Genomic DNA, 20,498 nt, shown 5'->3' on the forward strand with positions numbered 1-20,498 from the left:
TTTCTTTAATCTTAGAAGCTGTATACAAATCAGAGAGTAAAACCATATTTAAAGTTGAGGTTGAAAAGGAGTGAAGCAGGAATACATACTGCTTAGAATGCAGATTTCATTGCATGTTATTTGCAACAAATTGTATATGCAGCTATATATGAAAGGGAGTCCTTGGAGCTCATTGCCACTTTTATATGTTGTTGGCATTTTTGAACTAAAATTTGTTTGGCCACCCCTGAGAACTGCATTTGCAATAAGATTAAAACCTTATGATCAAAATGAGGAATAACCATAAATAGCCTTTGGCAACTGCATATGGAATAACACTCTTTCTTCCTTTGCCAGTTTTGCTTTCCTTTCTGAACTGTCTGCTCTGTTGGTGTTTGCTGTGAAAATTATCCACGTGTTCATTAAGCATATTAAGAAGGGAGGCAAAAGAAGCTATTTTAAGGTGGGAAAAAAGTAATAAATTTAGAATACTTCATAGACCAAAATATCAACATAAATTTTAACTTTTCTCTTAGGGCTGCTGGTGAATGTCCATACAAAAGTTGAAAAATGTGAAGATAGCTTTAAGTTCTGGGGAGGTGGTCAAGGTGCAGCTAAGCCTTGAGTGTTTCTTGTGCCACAGATGCTTTGGCTTTAGGGAAATCTTTGAACTTGTTTTCTTGCAGGGTCCCAGTTACTGCTGTATTCTGCATCTTCTCTTGGCTTGGTGCTGTCAGAGGAGAAAACAGTGCAGGGGAAGAGAAGTTTTGCTTCTCATTGGCAAGCAGCACTTTGCCCTTGGGTTTGTGTAGGTGTATCTGTATATGTGAGCAGTAAGAACTCAGGCAGCCACCCAGCCCCTCTGGAAAGACCAAAGAGGGGTTGGGCCAGAGGTAGGGCAGTGTAAGGGGGAGGATGGGGGTGGAGAAACACATTGCTGTAGCTCCACTTCCAGCTGTGGGTATCTAAGTGCACTTCTGGATTCTCCAGTGCAGCTCCTCTGCAGGCCTCCAAATGGATATTGTACCAGAAACACTGCTTGGTGCTTCCTGTTCTTCTGGTTCTTCTCTCAATTTAACTTCACCTGCTGATCTGTCGGGAGTTTAGTTCAAGCATGGCTTAAAGAAAAAGGCCATGAAGGCATACAATTGATAGAAAAGTAAAAGGTAGTTGTAAAGCAGTTCCAAAGCAGTTCCCAGCCTGACTTCTATAAACAATTAGACTCTCTGAGGCATCATTGTATAAACAATAAGGTTCTCAGGCAGTCTTCCCATAACAAGTGTAACACTCTCTCTGGGAAAAGATGGCACCCTGAGAACAGATGTGGAAGTTTTGGGAACCGTTCATAACACAGTGAGAACACTGGTTTTGTTTTGTGTAAACAATCAACGGTGTAGTAAAACAAAAGGTGTGGTTAGAGTTTTCTCTGTTAGCCTATCATAAACCTGTATTTCAGAATATGCATGAAGTTCGTTAACACTATTATTTAAGCTGACTGATCGATCAATAAATCGAGTTCGATGCATCACAGGATGGTCGTTCTCCCCTCACTTCAACACTGATCCTTTAAGTTCCTTAACCCCTTCTTTGGGAAATAGGGTATTGTAGCACTTTCAGGTTTTGTGTAGCCAGGTTTAGGCTGGGACTCCAGGGGATGCTGTGTGCTGGAGCACGGCTGGATTTCCACAGGCCTAACCTGCAGCATGAGACCTGAATGCAGAATTCTCTCTGAAGATGTTGCTTCTCTGTGAAGCTGAACCTGAGATAACCCAGCAGTGACTTAGAAAGGTTTTCTGTGGAGGGCAGCATTCCCTGGAGCAGGAGGATGTGCCACTTGCCAGCTCAGCTGCAGAGCTTAATGCCACCCTGCTCTGGTGGAATGAAAGCTCAGGGGGGTGGGAGCACACACTGCAGCACTTGTGCACATTTGGTTATGGATTCTAGGCATGACAGCTGGTGCTTTCAAAACAAACCTCTGGTCTTTAAAAAGCAGTGTTTTTATTTGCATATGCTAACTGTCAGCTTGTTACAGGCTCACTGGATTTCTTGTTGAATGGACCTTGTGCTGGGCACTGATGTATAGCCCTAGGAAAATCTAGTTACTGAAGGGAGATTGGTTTTGCTGGAGGGAGTTAGAGCAGAAACTCTGGAATGATGTGTGGCTTGCTTTGTGTGATCCTAGTGCATCAAATCCTTTGTAGTTGTTTGAGTTTGCTATGAAAGCATAGCCCATGCTGTTCCAGATCTTTCTCTTGTTCAAATTCCAACCTGACTTTTACGGTTTCTTGCAGGCCAGCCCTCCAGATCTCTATATTGAAAGATTTAACGTAGCTCTTGGACAGTATATGGGAGCATTGCAGAGCATTGTGCCTCTTTTCATATATATGGTAAGTTTTAGAAAATTCTTTTCAAATAAATATGTCCATACACGAGATACTGACTGAAAATGAAAAGAATAAAATGCAGCTATAATAACTTCTGACATGTAAAACCTAAGATTTGTGCCTAGTTTTGGTGCCTGCCTAACAATACTGATCAAATTGTATGGGGGGAGAAAGGGGAAGCCATGCTTTTTAAATGCAGAGTTTTGCAGTTTGAGATTTGCCCTGATACTTCTTTCCTGGGAGTGGGGAGAATGGTTTTGATTTTAAGTGGAAAAAAGCCATCTCAAATAGTTCATTATGGATATCTTTTTGTACAGAGATCATTTATTGACTTGTTAAATTTTGGCTTCTTAGTTTGGGCAGGTAGTGGAGATGATTATTTTTTGCTTTCAAATAGTACAGATTCAAAAAAGACAGGAAGAAATGTGGCTTGGAAATGTCTTCATCATTTGATAAAGCAATTAAGAGTGTTGGATGGAGGAAGCCAAAATAATGTTCATAGCACTGTCAGGTGTACTTGGAATGGTTCAGAAACCAGTAATTTGCATCCTTTTTGTCAAAGTACCAAAACTTTTTTTTTGTGGGATAATTAATAACTTAAGCTTGAAATTTGTCCTTCTTCCAGAAACTGTCCTTGTTTTGGCATCACTTAGAAATGAAAAAAAGAAAAATAAAAAAAGATTAAATAAACCTCAAACTCTTCAAGTTTTTCTCATTAGTAATTTCACAGAGTTTGGGAAGCCTTTAGGAGGCTCTCCTGTGTCTCAGTGAATTTCAGTCACTTGCTACAGTATTTTGGCATTGTTACCATACAGATTTGTTGCATTAAAAGAGGAATTCTTGAGCTTGGTGTCTTCTAGTCTGCTCTTTTATCTGGTTCTGTTACCTGGCAGTTCCTCCTGCTGCCAAAAGCAGTGCTGACTTGGCTCAGCTGGTTTAGAAGGCTGATGGCAAATTAGCTGTCACACTTTTTCACTGAAATAATTTCAGTGTTGTGCACGATGTGGGAAATGTGTCTAGAGAAGTCAGGGTGAAAAATGTGTTTCTTAGTTTTTTCTTTGTGCACTGTGGAAGTGCTTTTATGTACAGGTACTCTTAAAAATCTTACATTGTAGTGTCTAACCAAGTCTTCTCATACAGTAACAACAGTTTCCTCTCTTTAGTCCAAAAGTACAATTGAAAAACAACTGCAGGAGGTGAAAGCCTAATTACAGTGTAAATTACAGCTCTGCAGTTCCTTTAATAGATACTTTGCAAAGCATTTTGAAGTGGACCAAGTTGTTAAACTCTGCCTTTATGTCAGAGGTGAGGAGAGGCTTTCCATTTCTGTGATTGCTTTAATCAGGGATTTCCAAGGCTGTTGAGTTGCTCTTGAGGACTTTGTTCTGAAAGGATAATTACATTGCTGCTTAGGAAAACTTTTAATAAGCATTTAAATATTTTTAAAATCTATGAAACTGAGGAAAAACTAAAGTTTTTTTATGTAGAACTGGAATATGGCATAATACTTTGTCTTAGTCTTGTGTGTCTTAAAAGCAGCAGCAGCACTTTTCTTTCCTGATATGTACTAAAGCAGGAAAGGTGATTTCTTACCTTGGGTGTGTATGGTGACCAAGGGGTGGTTCCAGGCTTATCAGGAGGGGTGGCTCAGAGAACTGACCTTGCAACTGAGGGAGTTTTCTTTTTCCTTCTTTTCCTGGCAGCATTTTGGGTTTTTTTCACACGGTGATGGACTTTTTCAGTCTTAGGCTGCTGCAGCAGATTTGTCAGAAAAGCACAGAGACCAAATGACCCTCTGAGATTCTGTGGGTTAGGCTCCTTCAGAAGTTCAGGGATGTAGTTGAAGGTGAAGCAAACAAAACTGGAAGTCATCTTCATACACAGTGCTTTGTTCCTTGCAGAAAACTGTTTTGTAAATTTAAGTGAGATTTTTCTAGGTGCTTACAGATTGTACATATCACAGTCTGCTACACACATGAATGAAAACATATTTCCACTTGAATAAAGAATAAAATTTAGAGGATATATTTTTCTTATAGAATCTCATTTTTTCATTTTACTTTGAGATATAGCTGTAAATCTGTTATCATGTTATATGAGCCTAACATTTGTGAGCACTGTGCTTTTGGGATGGTTAAAATTTTTTCATTGCCTCTAAAATATTGTTATCCTTACTGAGTGGTATTGCATTTTGTTGCTTATCAGCTAGAGGGCATTTTGTGTGTGTCTATACACAAATATATGTGAGCATGATGTGATAAGCACACCTATGTTCTGTGTTTTCTTCTTTCAAGTACTTACTGATCTCCTCTTAATATTAACTGAGCTTTATCTTGTCAGATTTGCCAGATTGCTTTATCATAAGGTCTTTTGTAGAATTAATGTTTGTATCATACCTGACTTTCTCAGTTACTCACATCTGCCTTCCATTTTACATGTCAGTTAGACCTTTATGTGACTTTTTTTTTCCAAGAAATATTGGCATAATGTAAAACTTATCACTGGTAGTGACAAGTTACACAGAAAATCTTCCTGATTTACCCCTAACAAGAGTGAGGGAGGTGCCAGCTCTTCTGCTCTCTTCTTACAGCACTGTGGTTGGAAATGAAGTACTTCAGTTAGATGCTTTTTCACTGTCTATTTAAGCTCACAAAAGTGGTACATCTTTTTGGAAAGGTGTTTCCAAGTAAGCAAATGTGAAGAGTATTTTACATTTCTTCTGGGTTTGTACTGTCTTGTAACTGCTGGGTTGTGGGGATTTTTGTTGCTTTTCTAGTGATGAAATTACTAGAATTAAAAGTTTAGGCTTTCCAGCCCCTGAGCAAAACAGAGCATCATAATTTGCACATCTTGTGCAAACTGGTTTAGGAAAATGTTCTGGTGAAAGGCTGTAGTGTGATGTGTAGCTTAACATTTCCTTGAAGTGTATCTTTAGTTACTGTGGGTTTCTGTTGCAATGGAAATTCACCATTGACCAAAAGCATTACCAATAAGTGAGTCTGTTTCTAATTAGGATGTTCTGTCTGCAGAGCCTTTCCCTCAATCTCTGTTCACAGGCCCAGGTGAGGGGAAACAACTGAGTCCTAGTCCTTGATTAAACTTCTACAGGCAGGATAAATTCAGGGTAGCAGAGGCAACCACCAGCAGCAAGTTTTGTAAATTTAATAAAAACATCTTTTTAAGACCGTTGTCTATCACTGCAACAAACTTAAACTACAATAGGGACATATATTCAGCCCTCAGATTGCCTTTGTTCTACCAGGCAATCTTTATTAAAGGTAAATAACTGCTGGTGAATGTTCTCTGACAGGTTTAAAGGGTTTCTGTCTGGACAGATTGTTGTGGTGTGTTTGTAGTTTTGGTGATGGCTCAGAGAATGGGTTTCACACAAAAACATGAAGATTGCTCTGTGTTCTGAGAGTTCTGGTTTTGCTAAATCCTTTAGTGAATAGGAGAAAAACTTGATTTAAAAGCATGGGAAAACCTTCTCCCTTAAGTTACCACTTCTTCTAGTAAATCTCTCAGATAAGAGAGATTGCTGTGGAATATTTTTGAATTGATTTTCTGTTTAACTCTTTTACACCATTTGTCCAAATTAGTTAATTCAACTGCTCTACTTCCCAGTTAGCTTTGTAATGTTAGGAGATTTATCTTGAAGCAAATTTTTCCCCTCAGCTTTTAAAACACCTCTATGAATAAGACACACAGAAGAAATCTTGCTATTAATTGCAGGAAATGGAACATTGATACCAAATAGACCATTTGGTATTGGGGCCCTGGAGGAACTCATTAATAGAATTCTTTGAATTTCCCTCAAAGAGATGAGTTCTTTATTAATGCTGAATTGGTCAAAGTAATGGAATCCTAAAAATTTTAATTTAGTTCACTTTTGTGTAGTTTTGTATGTATTACTTATTTCCACAGCTGATTCATTCTGAGTAGCTATTCTCTGAGATTGTCAATCAACCACAGAAGTGGATAGTTGTGCTGATGTTTTATTATTGTAACCCATCTATTTTAATGGTTAGTCACTGGAAAAAAAATATTTTCTTTTGTTGCAAACATGATGTCCAGCTGTATTTTGGTGCTACGAGAATTTAAAAAATTTCTTGAAGTTCTAAAATGAAGTGTTCTGTATACAAGTTCTCCAGTCTGGATCAGTATGGGGTATAGCTGTAGATACAGAAAATAAAATACATATGTATGGCTGTATGTAAGTAGGTTTGTCGCCCATGTTTTTTTGTTGTGCAGGAATGTTCTATTTAAATGCAGTCACCAAGGAAACACTTTACAGGTGAAATATTCTACAGCTTTAATGTTCTGAACTGGTTTTATCAAGGAGAAAAAAATAAGTTTCCTTTATTTGCTGTTATGAGAAGCAAACTTGAAAACTTGTGTCTTGTTTTCCAGAATAAATTTTACATAGAAACCAAGCTAAACAGAGACTTAAAAGATGACCTTATAAAGCTGTTTACGGAACATGTTGCAGAAAAGCACATTTACAACCTGATGCGTAAGTACAGCTGCTGAATTTGTCTTAAAATGGAAAGAGGCAGGCTTCAGATACTGTGGAGATCCACAGCAAAAAGGGATAAAATGCCAAATATTAGTGAACCTCAATACTTTGAGGTGTAAGGAAATGTGACACACCTCAGCTTACTTATTTCAGAAATCTGACTTTGTATGAAGTAATATTTTGCTTGAGATCTGGGAGATCCAATATTTATTTTCCCTTGTGACTTGTGATTATGGCAAAACGAGTGTTGTATTGTTCTGTTGTTTATGCTGCTACTTTTCAACTTCATTACCAAAATACTGACAGGTGTCATTAAGAAGGTGTTGTGATCTGTGCCACCTCTGTGGTTATTGCCATGGTGTGCTGGAGTGCTGCTGTGTGTGGGGAGCTGCAGAATGCTGCCAGCAGTTTGTCTCTTGGGTTAATGGGTTAATGCAGATGTAATGTGCTGCAAGGGACAGCCACAGGAGCACTGAAGGGGAAGTGTGACTCCTGTGGTGAGCCACAGTGTTTGCCTGTGTGAAACCTGGCACCCCTGGCAGGGTTTGTGTGGGCACAGGGAGCTGCTGCTGGCCTGCCTGGCCCCTCAGAAGGGCAGCTGGCCAAGCACAGGAGCAGTGGGAATGGAGTTTACTGCTCCTTTTGTCTTTGCTTGGTAGCAATGCTCTGCTCTTTCCAGGCAAAGGCTGGGGAAAGGAGCTGGGCTGTTGTTTCAGGCTCACTGAGAGGTGAATTCCTGGCTGAGGGATGGGTGACCAGAGTGGTTACAAGGTCAGGGAGCCTGGCACCCTACAGGGATGGGAGATCATCAGCTCTGATGAAGTCTTGCCATCTGGAAAAGCAACACTAGGAGCAGATCACATCACCTTAAAAATAGCAGAACAATGAGAAATGCCCAGCCATGGGCCTGATGCTTTATTTTGTGCTAAAGAGAATTACTGGTATGAAACCTGGTAAGATGATTGCTGCAACAAGGTCATGGAAAATTTAGCTGATAATTGCCTTAAAACGTTGGCATTTTTCAGGCAAAGAATTTTTTTTCCAGTGGCAAGGCAAAGGTGTAACAGTGGATAAACCTCTGACAAAGGTGATGTCAGATGTGTTGTTGCTAAGTAATTAACTTTCTGCAGTGATAATAGCAGAATCAAATAGAAATTGCAGGTGAACTGTTGAAAGGAAAAGACCTGTGGTGTTGTGTGCGTGTGTAATCAGAAATACTTTTCTCCAGCTCTGTTAAATGCAGAAGTAAAATGAAAAAAAAATAAAAAAGAAAAACAAAGGTAAGCTGTTTGTGTTGCTGTATATGAAGTCATTTGTTTAATGGGCAAGAGATTCATTTCCTTGGGTTCAATTCAGTCTGACCATCAGTTTATTAAAGCTAAGTTATTTGGGTTTTATCTCCCTCCTAAGTAAGATGATAAATACTGACAGGCATGAACTCCTAGCTGTGATCTGATTTAATTAAATCTTGGATAAGAGGATCTATAAATTGAGTTAAAGTATGCCTAAATAAAATTTTAAATTTGCTAACAGGTTCTTGGCAAATAATTGAAGATACATTGCGCATGATGTAGTACTGTAGATGTGCTGAAAAACTTCTAGTATTGTATTTTTTCTGTCTTTCTCAGCTGTTTTTTCTAGCTTCCTGAAATTCAAACCAAAATAGATGAGTAGTATCTTGCTCTTTGGAAATGTAAGGGCTCTATGAAAATAGAATGCAAGTCAGTGTTTGTTACTTTGCTTCTCAATGTCAGTGTGTGGTGCTCTTTGCTGGTATTTGATACAGATTTGGTTCAGCAAAAAAATGTTTCTCTATTGTGAGGGGAAAAAAGTACAAATGTGGAGTGGGATACTTTGGAAATTAAAGTAAAGGAAATTATGATTGGTATGGACAAATCCTGGGGCTGTTTTGTAAAGAGATGCTGCAACTGCAGCTTCAGTGAGAGGAAGCATGCCTTCCCTCTGTTTGAAAGTAAAATTAAATTACAAAATTGGTTTAATCCGTTTGTGATCTAGACTTGGAGGGTCAGAGTAACATCTGCTCTCTCTCCTGAAATTTGTTGCTATGTTTGGACAAAGTGGGTTTTGTTTATAGTACCTTGTCATTCTCTCAGAGCCTGGAAGCTGACATTTCTATTTGAAGCTGTGTTCAGGAAGGACTGTAAGTACATTTCAGGTTCATTTGATTTTTGAAAAAAATCCCGCTCTACTCCAGAAAGAGAGGGGGGAGAAGCCAGAAGAGCAGTGCAGGCCCAGTCTCTTCCTTGGCATTGGGTGTCACTCAGATTCCCCCAGGCTGCCCCCTCATTCCTGCTCTGCCTGCTGGGGGGCAGGAAGGTGCAAGATCAATGCCTGTCCCTGTGCTGGGAGCACTTTTCTGAGCACTTGGTTGCAAAAATTAGAGTGATCAATGTGTGGGAATATTCCCTAAGTGAACATTACTTTGGCAAATTTTTCCTGTACCACTTTGGTTCCATTTGGGGTTTGATAGATGATTTTTTTTAAAGCACTTGACTATCTGGTGGACTTCTCATTAGTTAAAGTAAATACATAATAAAACCCCACAATACACAGATCCATGAACACAGCTGTTTGTGAAACACTTTTACACTCACACATTTATCAAGTCAGTGCTCTTCAAATTAAAGTGGGTACATTTGAACTAAGTGAATATAACCTGATTGTTTTCTTTACAAAGCCAAAGCTGGCTCTTGCTGATAAGACTGCTGCATTCAATGGCTTGGGAGAAGTTGCTGTGTGCAGAACTGCTTAACTGAATGTAACAAGCAAAGATACAGCATCTTATTTACAGGCAGCTTCAGAAATGAGTGTGGGAGGGGGAGAAGGTGCAGATAATATCCCCATGTCACCAGGGAAAGGGGTGGTGGAGAATGTAGTTTTTGTTCCTGCTACAGTCCTGCATGAGGTGACTTGTAAGCAGAAAAACTCAGAAGTAGGTTTATTTTCTCCTTATGCAGCCATTGTCTCTTCTGATAGTGCTGCAATGTAATGTCTGTGCCCTGGAAACATCCTGCCTGTTTATTCTTGTCTAGAAAAATGGCAATTACTATGTGAAAGTGGATAGCAACTCCTGAAACTCTCTACTGCTGGTACTTGCAGTAGGCAAAATTCAATGGCAGAGTATTTGTTAGCAACTGCAATTCTTCTCCTTGTGGATATTGGCAGCTTAGTGCCCAAACCAAGCTTGCTTTTGAATCTAACAAAAGAGGAAAAGCCTTTAAGAGCATTGTGTTGTGTCTCCTTGGTGGAGAGATCACTTGGGTTTAAATTACAAGAGTTTGCAAGCATTCCTGTTCTCTTCCTGAAAACTGAGGAAAGGAAGGTGAATGCTAGACTGTAATCCTGCTCTGGGAGGTCGATGGTGTTCCCATACTAAAAAAAAGCAACAGAAATTAAGCTGGTCATGGAGGTGAAAGCTGTTTCAGAGGACAGTCCTTCCTCTCCTTCCTTCTGCTAATTCCTTGCTGTAGTGCTTCAGCCATTTATATCTGTGTGTGTAGGGCTGTTTCTTGCCTTACATGTTCCTTTTTTGAGTTCAGTAAATGTTTTTTACTCTTGAAAGAGCCATGTGCTGGTACAGATCATTCAGTACAAGTTGGGTCTTCCAAAAAAACCATCTGCCTGCACTTTTATACAGTAGTTATTCAACTAGGAAGGCAGGTGAATTTTATCAGAGAGAAAATAACTTTGTGCAGCCCTTCTGATTTTGTTCTTGTTGCCTGGGGTAATTACAGAATTAGCCACTGAAGCCTGAGCACACAGAGTGGTTACTGTGTGTGGGCAGTTGCAGAATGTAAGTCTTTATGTCAGTGCCTGTGTGAGTTCAGAGCTAAAACCCAGTGTAAAAATACATCACATATGTTTGTTAAAGTAGAAGCTTTTCTCATGGTCTCCAAGAAAAAGTTCTTTGAAAGAAGTCAGGAGGAGAGAGACCACTCACAGCCCTTTTCATCATGTTTTCAGTTTCTCATTAGTTACGGAGGAAGTCTTTTTCTCTGAACATTTTACATATGGCAGCTTTGTTTCTTTCTAGTTAGGTCACTTGGAGTCAGATGAGGGGAAGAGATCTTGTTGTTCCATTTTCTTTATTTTTTTTGTTGGAGTTGTATTAAAGTTCAATAGAAGGGCTGTTTATGTTGGAAAAGCTTTTTTCTTTATAAAAGCAGGAAAGATATTTCCAATGCATTACTACTTTCTACAAAGTACCAGAAAAGTTAAGTCAAACATTAACAGCTATTTAACAATGAAATAATTCAGCTTTTTGATTCAGCAGGTAGAAATGCAATGCAGAATTATAGAGAATGGATCTATTTATATCTGTTAGAAGCTGATGAATGCAGCAGGGAGTATGCTGCCTGAGCAGGGATTCTCCTTTTGCTGTGCAGTGCCTCAGCAGGCTGTTTGTTGCTCTGTGGGCACCCAGCCCTGTGTGTTTAGCAGCTGTGTTTTGCTGTGCTGACCTCCCAAAGCCTGTTGATGTCAGTGCAGCAAAGGATCCTCCTCATCTCTTAGGCCGTGTGCTGCTTTGACAGAATGTCTTTCATTAATAAGTGCCATGTCCAGCTTTTGTTTGTGAATACAGAGCTCTGCTTGCGAGGAGCAGTGCAAAAGGCTGAGGGAAGGATTGTGATTGATGCCAAGTTCATGGCCTGACTCTACAGCTACAACAGAGACCACAGGGTTTGTTTTGATGTGTGCTTTTTTTCACTCCCCTTGCCTCACCCTCTGGCACAGATAGACAAGAAAAAGATGGATTGAATTGACATTCACCCTCTTTGAGGTGGCATTTGTTCCCTCTCCCTCAATTTTGTCACCTGTCTCAAACAATCTGCACATGAGAAGCAACCTGTTACTCCCTTGATGCACAAACTGCAGAGAAAATACCTGACAAGGAGAATTAACACTCTCATGGTGTCTCAGCTTCTTGCAGAGAGCATTGCCCCCAGCCTTTCTGTATGCTGCTGACATTGACAAAGTTGTTCTTTGTGCTTCTCATTTCCTTGTCACATTTAATGACTGTTTCAGAAGGAAAATGATCTTGTTCTTGAATGTCTGTCCTGAGCTGCTTTTGACAGCAGTGCCTGGAGCATCATTATAGGTTTGGTGCAGCAGAACCACTAGCTTTTATCTGAAAGGTTTGGGCTCTGTAGGAAGAGCTGGGGTTTCATTGCATGGTTTAGGCTCTGTCTGCATCAGTAAGTGGGGTGGTGTAAGGGGACCAGATATGCAATGCCTCCCTGTTGGTGTTGAGGACCCACTGCTGACCTCTCCCTGCTTTTTTGAGAGTTTTATTTCCTCCTTGTTCATGTCTGCTCCTTTGGATAGAGTGCCAGGGAGTAGCAGTTTGAGCACATCTGGTTTAATCTTGCCCAAAAGGAATTAAAGTAATATGCTCCAAGACAGCTCTGTCATACCAGCCAAGGAGCAGCAGTGTGGGGATGATCAGTGAATTTGCTTCAAAATCACATTTCTAATCTGAACTAAAGCTTTAATATAGAACCTGCCCTCAGGAGTTTGAAATCATTATTCTTTTTGGTTTGGGATTCGGGGTGACTACTGTGATGACAGAAGCAATGTGTTTTAAAAATGTCTTTTTTGATTACTGAGGCCCTTTCCTTCTGCAATATGTTAGATGTTAGCCTCTAGACACTGCTTTGCTTTGTCCTTAAACTCTGAAAAGTTAGTATGCAGAAGAAAATCTGCACAACTCTACTCTGCCATGTTCATAAACTGTATTTCTTGCTTTTAAGTTTAAGAATGAGACCCAAAAAAGGGAGATTGCTTTGAAAAAGAAATAGTAACAAAGGCAGAATGACTGGCCTGTGGAGTACCTTTGTCCTTAGAATTAGCATGTGTCATGGTAGGTTAAAATGAAATCAGGTTTCTTCCTCAGGACCTTAAAAATGAAGAAAGATAGTGGAAGACTAGGAGAAAATTCCAGTTAATACCAGTGGCTTGTGCCAGACTAAACCAGGGTGATTTCTGTTAGAATTCCTCTGAAACTAAAAGCTAATGTATTCTTTGCCTCAGCTATGAAGGTGTTGAGGTTCCAGCTTCTGACAGTAATTGATTTGGGGGCAAGAGGGTTCTGTAGTATAAAAAGTCCTTTTTTTGAGATGTAGGGAAGGGATGCAATTATTCTGAAGTTCTTCATTAAAAATAATGATAAAAAATTTTATTTTACAGGGTTGTGTATTTCAGTATTTCATTTCTAACTTACTTTATGTTAGCAAATAGTTCAATCACTTCAAGTTTTCAATTCTAACCTTCAATGTTCTCCTTCCTTCTTTTCTTCCAAATACTGATAGACACAGATAAGGGACAGTGAAAATCAGCTGCAGAATTGTTCCACTTCTTTTCCAGCCACGGGGAGTGTGCTGGGATGCTGCTGCTGCAGGAAACTCCTTCAAAACTTCTGTCACATGAATGTCACCCTTTTCTCAGACCTCAGCAGACACCTTTACACTCTGCAGGGATAACTGAGAGAGCTTTTGTAGCTGTTTATGTGTTATACCCTCTGTGCTCTGTAGATCTGATGGAATAATCAATATTTACATGCTCAGCAGTTCAAGGGGCCCATCACTAATATTGAAGTCACAGCTGTAATTTGACATCTAAAGACTAAGTAATTGTGTTTAACAATACTGAAAGCAGTCTGGGTTGTTACCAAGTATTGTAGAACACATTCAAATTCTTTAAATAACAATCTACATGCAAATATTGTCTCTGAACTAAACCTTTCATGAAAGAACTCTAGGCCATTTTAAAAACTTACAGCTACATTTCTTATTTTCCTTGTTTCGTGTTGATTGAGTTGCAGCACCTCAAATTAAGTTGGAAAATACAGTCTCAGGTAATGACCCCCATGGTTAATCTAGCTCCTTGGCAAAGAAATAGGAATAATATTCCAATTTCAATAAGACCTCATAAAATTATTAATGTGAAAATACCACCCTATTTTCCAATTACACAAGTCCAAAAGCATATATGTCTACATTTATAGCTTTGTTTTTCATATTTATTCTTTTTACAGCACTGAATACTTTCCATGTGATTAAGATTCAAAATTTTTATTTTGTAGCATTTTTACTACGTACTCAATAAAGCTTTTGGTGTGTATAATGAATATTTTTAAAGTAAGCTGTGGCTTTATTAAATGCCTAGTGGAAAATGCATAGTAATAATTTTTTTTTTCTGATCTACATTTTAACTCATTACAAACTTACAACAAATTTAAGTTGGTAAAAATTTATTTTTAGTTCTGTTTAAAGGAAGATAAAACCCCTGGATCATGAGGAGTTTGATATTACTGCACATGTAAGGGTTACGCCAAAGAAAAAGTCAGCTTTCATTCAAAAGGCTTTTGAAGTTCTAGATCAGTAATTAACATGGAGGAACTGAAGAAGTGAAAAGGTAATATATGATCAAGTTACATCAGACAGTTTAATAATAAAATAGGCAGCAGGTAAAAAACAAACAAACAAAAAACAAACACAAAAACCTGACCAACCTGCAGAAAACCACAGCCCAAAATGGCCACAACAAAACCTATCAGCGGCATTTTGGCTGCCAGCTGTGGCAGTTCCCTCCCTGTTTAATTGCTGTTGGCATTGGGGTTCAATCCAGTGCTTTGCATGGGGTGGGATAAAGGAACCATCTTCAGGGTGAATGGGGTTTTATCACAGTGAAGTGGAAGTGTTTGTGTGGTCAGATGGACCCTGAATTATTTGGCTGAGGGAAAGAAAGATAATTTATCCTAGTATAGATTTGACTCCATGGGACCTGCAGATCTTCCCAAGAAGGCAGAAATGCTCTGCACTTTTGTAAGGACTCAGTTCCCTGGGAGTACTGAAGTTGTCACTCTGCACAATAATACAGACATCGCATACACAGTGGAATTAAGTCCTGAAAAGCCCAGGTTGTGCAGCAGGACAAAGATCTCCAGTATCTGTTTGTGTTAAGCAATGGGTTCTGCTGCTGTTGGAGACTGGAGAGCACAGCTGACTCATGCCTTGGTGTCGAAGCTGCTGGGGTGCTTTTAGTGGGAATATGGTTTCTAATTCTTTTAGATTGCATGGTTGAGTAGTTACAACTTTGAACACATCTGCCTAAGTCACACTTAGGTATGATCTGTTAAAATAGCTTACTTAGAAATTCTGTTAGATTACCACAGAGGGAGGAAAAAAGCCCTTATTGCAGAAGTTTCACTGTTCTGCCTGAAAAGTTACATCTTCAGCAAGTAAAATAGATTTATTTTCAAGGGAATGTTGAAGGATAGAAAAAGCTTTTTAGAACAGCTAAACCTTAGTTTCTGCAAGTCAGTGTTGGGGTGTGAAGAAGTGAATTTCTGCTTGTTGAGATATCATCTGCTACTCCTGGAATTACTGGGCTGCTGGATCTTGCCCCAAGTGCCTCACTGTAATTAGGAGTGGCTTAAATGTTCATCAAGGGCCGTGGTTCCCCAGTGCTGCTGTGCAGCTTTGGGGTCACTTGGTTACTGCACAGTACCTGAAGTGCTGCAGCTTCACACCTCACTTATTCCAATACTGTTCATTCACTGGTTCTTAAGAATCCTTGAGGCCATTTGGGGTATTGTGTTCAAGAATATTTCAAAGCATTTTGTATCTTTCTGCGTTTAATATTTCTCATCATGGGAACCCACACTTCTCTTCTTTGGTTCTGCCAGGAGGTATTTTCCAGACTCTTTCCAGGTTAATTAACTTGTTTGCATGTCAGTCTGTAGAACGTGGTGTTAATTTGTGAGCACTGTGGAGGTGGTCAGATGGTATCAGGGTGCCATTACCACCCTCATTCCGCTGAGGTTCGGCTTTATTTTGCCTCTCCCTCCTCTCTCTTTGTAAATGCTGCAGGTGCAGTTCTGGGGTAGGGTACAAGGAGTCTGTGCAATTTCTGTGCAGACTCTGACTAATTATTTAATAAAGCAAGAGCCAAAGCCTTAGTATTTGTTAGTGTTTTGTAAGATTGTAAATTAACAACAGAGTTAATTTCAGCATGTCTGGCAGAGCTGTTTCTGTTCCTTGAGTGAGCCTCTCAAGAAGTAATACAGGATTGAATGAATGTCTACATTTGTTTCATTGCAAAACTGAGGAGGAATTCATGTGCAAAAAAAGTTTTGCATCTTTGCATCTTAGTTTACAACTTTGTCTTTAAATTTACATTGAGATCCAGCGAGGAGTCTTGTTTGCTCTTATGGAAATAATTCTGAAAACACAAATCCCACAGCAGTGCCATTCATTTTTTGAGTCTTGATGTTCAGCTTTGGACAAGCTGGGTTAGTTCATACTGTATTAGTTATTTCATACTGTTCATGCTGCTTATTGAACTGGATATTCTTTAATTTTCTTTATTGAGAATCAGGAAATACATGCCATTACGTTGTTATCTTGTTGAATTTAATACTATCATGGTTGTATTTATTGACTGTAAATCAGGAGTGAGTGATTTAAATCTGCATTGTAGCAGGTGATGTGTGCATTTGCAGAAAGCAAGATAAGAAATATTAATATCTGAAGCTGCAGCAATGAAGATTTTTTTTGTTTTAATTAATTTGTTTTGCATAATTTGATGTCTGCATATGAAGAACAAATTCACAGTTCTTTGGATATTCTGCAAATCTTTTGGTGATGCTTAGGCTGAAGTGGCCACAGTCTAATTAAAGAACGAAATATTTGTATATGCACACACATTGTTTGGATTGTTCATTACTGTCACATAAAGCACTATGCCCATTTTAATTCTGTGATTTCTAGCTTTCTTGGCTGCCAGGAGGTTGTTTGACAAACCTTTAGGAAAGGGGCTGTAAATATGTCATTACAGAACAAATCACAGGCTCTCATACCCTCAAGGCTTCTGCTGAAATGAGCAAGAACTTTTAAGATATCTCTTTGTAAAACAAATTCATCCATAATAGTTAAATATAACAACTTTGATTACTTGAAGGTTAAAAAAAACTACTTTGTTTTCATTTCCCTATGACATGAGCCGCTTAAATAGTTTCAGAAAGAGAAGCAAAAACATGCTACTGAAGATTTTTCTTTCTATTTAAGTATTTTAGAGGCAGATGCTGAAACCAGAACTGGAGATGCTCTGAAGCTTAAAAAGCAGAGCTTCTCCAATGGAAGCCCAAGAGACATGTCGCTTGGGTAGGATTGTAAGAGTCATTTCTTGTCCTGAGGTGGGCACAGAAAGGTACTCACCTACTTCGTAGAGAAATAAAAATCAAGATGTAGCAGTTGGTTAACACTTTCTTAATTTCCTTCTTTTTTGTGTGTGTGTTTCTGTAATTCAGATTACAAAGCTCATGTAAATACAAATAAGGTAAAAACCTGCACATCACAACAGAAACAGTGAATGTGCTATTGGCAGGTTTTCCCTCAAGAGGAAGGTGCAGTTATTAACTTGTGTTTAAAACAACTTTTCTTTTTGGATGTTTATAATTTTTGTACTACAAGTGCATAGACTTTCAATATATCTTAGTTTTGTGTGCAGGATTCTAAATGCTGTAAAGATTTGTGGATCTACAGGTGTTTGACACACTTGGTATGAGTTTGCTTCAGTTCTGTGTCTGAATACTCAAAGCCATCACCTGCTTGTTTTTGCTGAACCTCTGCTAATTCTAATGAAAAAAGAAATTATAACACATTTTCACTATTCATAATTTGAGCAGGATATTTCTGTCTAGAAATGATGTTTTATTACTCTTGAGAATAAGTTGAAATCAGATATTTGTCTGTTTTCTTTGTGAGGACATCAGGTGCCAAAAAAAGCACAATTACTATATTTTTTTGATTAAAAGAATCTATGTGTAAGAGCCTGTATTTCTTGGTTGGACAAGTTGCTGATTGTGTTAATTTTATTTCAGCTTTACTTTTGGAAGCTCAGTCAACACCGTTTCAGATAACTCCTTCAACCATGGCAAATATTGTGAAAGGCCTGTATACACTACGACCAGGTAAAAGGGAAAAATGTTTGTGCTGATCTCATCCTGTGCTTGTCATTTGTTTGCCAAAATGTGCCTGCTCTCTAGCTAATGCACAGTTATCAATCAGAGTTTGTTAACAATCAGTTAACAATCAGATTTGTGCATCATAATGCTCATTCCACCCTGGTTCTTGTTGCCTATCTATCATCTGGGCAAGGTACTGTGTGAATACCAAATACTTAAAAAAAAACAACCCAGCCCTCTGTTCTGTAGACAAAGGGAAGATCCATTCCTTTTCTGTAGAAATAAGGAAAGAAGGATGTCAATGGGTCAATCATGGTATTGATATGGTGAAAGTTGTATTGAGAGTCACTCTTCAAACAACCAGATCTTTGGCATGAGGTGAATGATTCACTATTTCTTTGATGAAGCCATTGATTTGTTGGTATTATTTCATAGAAGAGCTTTATTTAACTTTTGAATACATTGTGGCATCTTATGCTATAACAATTATATTGAAAGGAAAATGGTGTTGCAGACTTTAATCAATTTTGTACAAGAATCTTCCAAGTTTTGGAGAACTGAGGAGAGCCTCACCCTGTATTTGGGAAGTTATTAGAATCAGGAAGTGTTCACAATATCCATAAATAAATGGTACCTGTTTCCCTTCCTTTTACAGTACTGACAGTTTCTTACTGTGGCATGCCTGAGAGGATTGTGTCTATTTTTGCAGTCCCCATTTATGGAAATAGAAATGAGAATGGAAATCCCTTAAAAAAAGCTTTAGTGCAATATTTACAATGTGTACAAACCAGGAATATAGTGGACTCTACATGTACAAAATGCACTTTCTATAAACAAAGATTATTTTTACATCAGCAAAGTGGACATAGTTCATCAATTTTAAGGCAATGCTAATTTCAGTTTTAGAAAATGTTCAGGACCAAAGATAGGAAGGGTGTATATATAATTATAAAAGTATTGCTCTTTTAAAAGCAATTCAGGGTGGTTGTTCTTTGACCACACTTCATATTGTAGGTGATGGATTGTGATTTCACAGTTCTCCATTTCAGATGATCCCTGTCTCGCTGTCCACAGCACAGCAGGCACTGCTTTGGGGTGGTACCATGGGGCTGACCAGATTTTGAGTAGTTGAAGAGCCCAGGATAGACTTCTTGGTGTATAAGTCTGTTCTTTGGTGATCCTAGTTGGTGATGGGGGATTAATTCTGAATCAGTCAGAGCAGGGGTTCCTCTGAGGCAGTGCTGCTCACTTTCCCTGTGGGGTTGCTCCATTGGTGTCTGGTGGGACTGGTGAGCAGGTAACTGGGACCAGGGGAAGGAGCAGCCTGGGGGTGTCTGAGTGCCCTGCATGGCACCCAGGGGCTTCCCTTCTCACTCTCTTCCTTTGTTTCCTCCTCACGTTGAAAGTCCCTAACAGCTGTCACACTTCCAAACTCTCTTTTAATCCCAGCTCAGTACTGAGTCCTTTTTAAAGGACTTACTGACTCAGTGCTCTGTCCTTTTTAAAGTCTCTGTCACTGCTCTGGATGAGGGGATCAAGTGCTCCCTCAGTTGGTTTGCAGGACTGTGGGAATTGTATAAAAACCTGTTATGTTCCTCAGTGAATTTAAAAATATCCCTTTTTTCTAAGTAAAAATCAAATTTCAGGTAACTTCAACAGCCTGTGGAAAATCTATCTGCAGAAATAGTTGAGGGCTGTTTATTTTTCTCAGAACCTGGTATATAGTTGCTGTAAACCCAATTCTCATCCCTTGCTTAGTCTTAAAGCCTTGAAGCAACTTCAAGGTAAATTGTCTTGCTCCTGTAAAACAGTGTTCAGGGTAGTGAAATTAAATCACATTTCTGTCCTGAAGCTGAACTAGTACAGGTTAGACTTATATTATCAACATTAAAAAAGTGTTTGTCTAAGCTTTGGAAGATCAGTGAGAGAAATGCATGAATTCCTTTGAAATGGACATGGAGGAATACGGCTGTATGATGATACTACTGTGATTTTTAGAAGTAAGGCTCAGGAGAGAGAAGGGTACATTTTAGAGATAGATTTCCTGGAGTACAGTGTTACAATCATTATCTAATTATCCAAGTGAGTTTGCTGATCATCACTTGCCTGTCCTTAAGAGTGTCCAGGGACTCAGCAGGTCCTGTGAGATGCAGCAAGAACTGAATTTCAGTTTGATGATGAGGTTGAGAAAAACAGTAATTCTGTCTACATGTAAACATCCAATTTCAACAGTCTCATTATTTGTTCTGCTTTAAGGCATGGTTTCTGTGGATTTGGGGGGGGGGTTTCTTTTTCCTTTTTTTAAAATTCAAGATCCTAATATCTATTCAAAATAAAGTTACATTTGTCAAACAGTAAAAATGTCACAAAATATCTCTTCCATGTGTTTTGTTATTGCTTTCTCTCTTCTTACAGAATGGGTACAGATGGCACCAGCTTTATTTTCTAAATTCATCCCAAATATTCTACCCCCTGCTGTGGAATCTGAGCTTCAGGAATATGCTGCTCAAGACCAGAAACTTCAAAGAGAGCTTATTCAGAATGGATTTACTAGGTAATAATTATTAATCTTTAGTAGTGATTGTGCAAGATAGATAACAATGGATACACCTAAAAATACTGACAAAATAAT

General features: G+C 38.8%; 1 protein-coding gene across 1 annotated transcript in view; it reads left to right on the forward strand.

Annotated features, from left to right (window-relative positions):
- Positions 1-20,498, forward strand: part of CACUL1 (CDK2 associated cullin domain 1) — a 43,927-nt gene that overhangs the window by 17,460 nt on the left and 5,969 nt on the right. The window contains exons 4-7 of the mRNA XM_063163118.1: positions 2,271-2,366; positions 6,774-6,876; positions 17,783-17,872; positions 20,282-20,420. Coding sequence (XP_063019188.1) covers positions 2,271-2,366; positions 6,774-6,876; positions 17,783-17,872; positions 20,282-20,420 — 428 coding nt within the window. The remainder of the gene's footprint in view (positions 1-2,270; positions 2,367-6,773; positions 6,877-17,782; positions 17,873-20,281; positions 20,421-20,498) is intronic.

Source organism: Melospiza melodia, chromosome 9, assembly GCF_035770615.1.
Source record: "Melospiza melodia melodia isolate bMelMel2 chromosome 9, bMelMel2.pri, whole genome shotgun sequence".
Lineage (NCBI taxonomy): Eukaryota > Metazoa > Chordata > Aves > Passeriformes > Passerellidae > Melospiza > Melospiza melodia.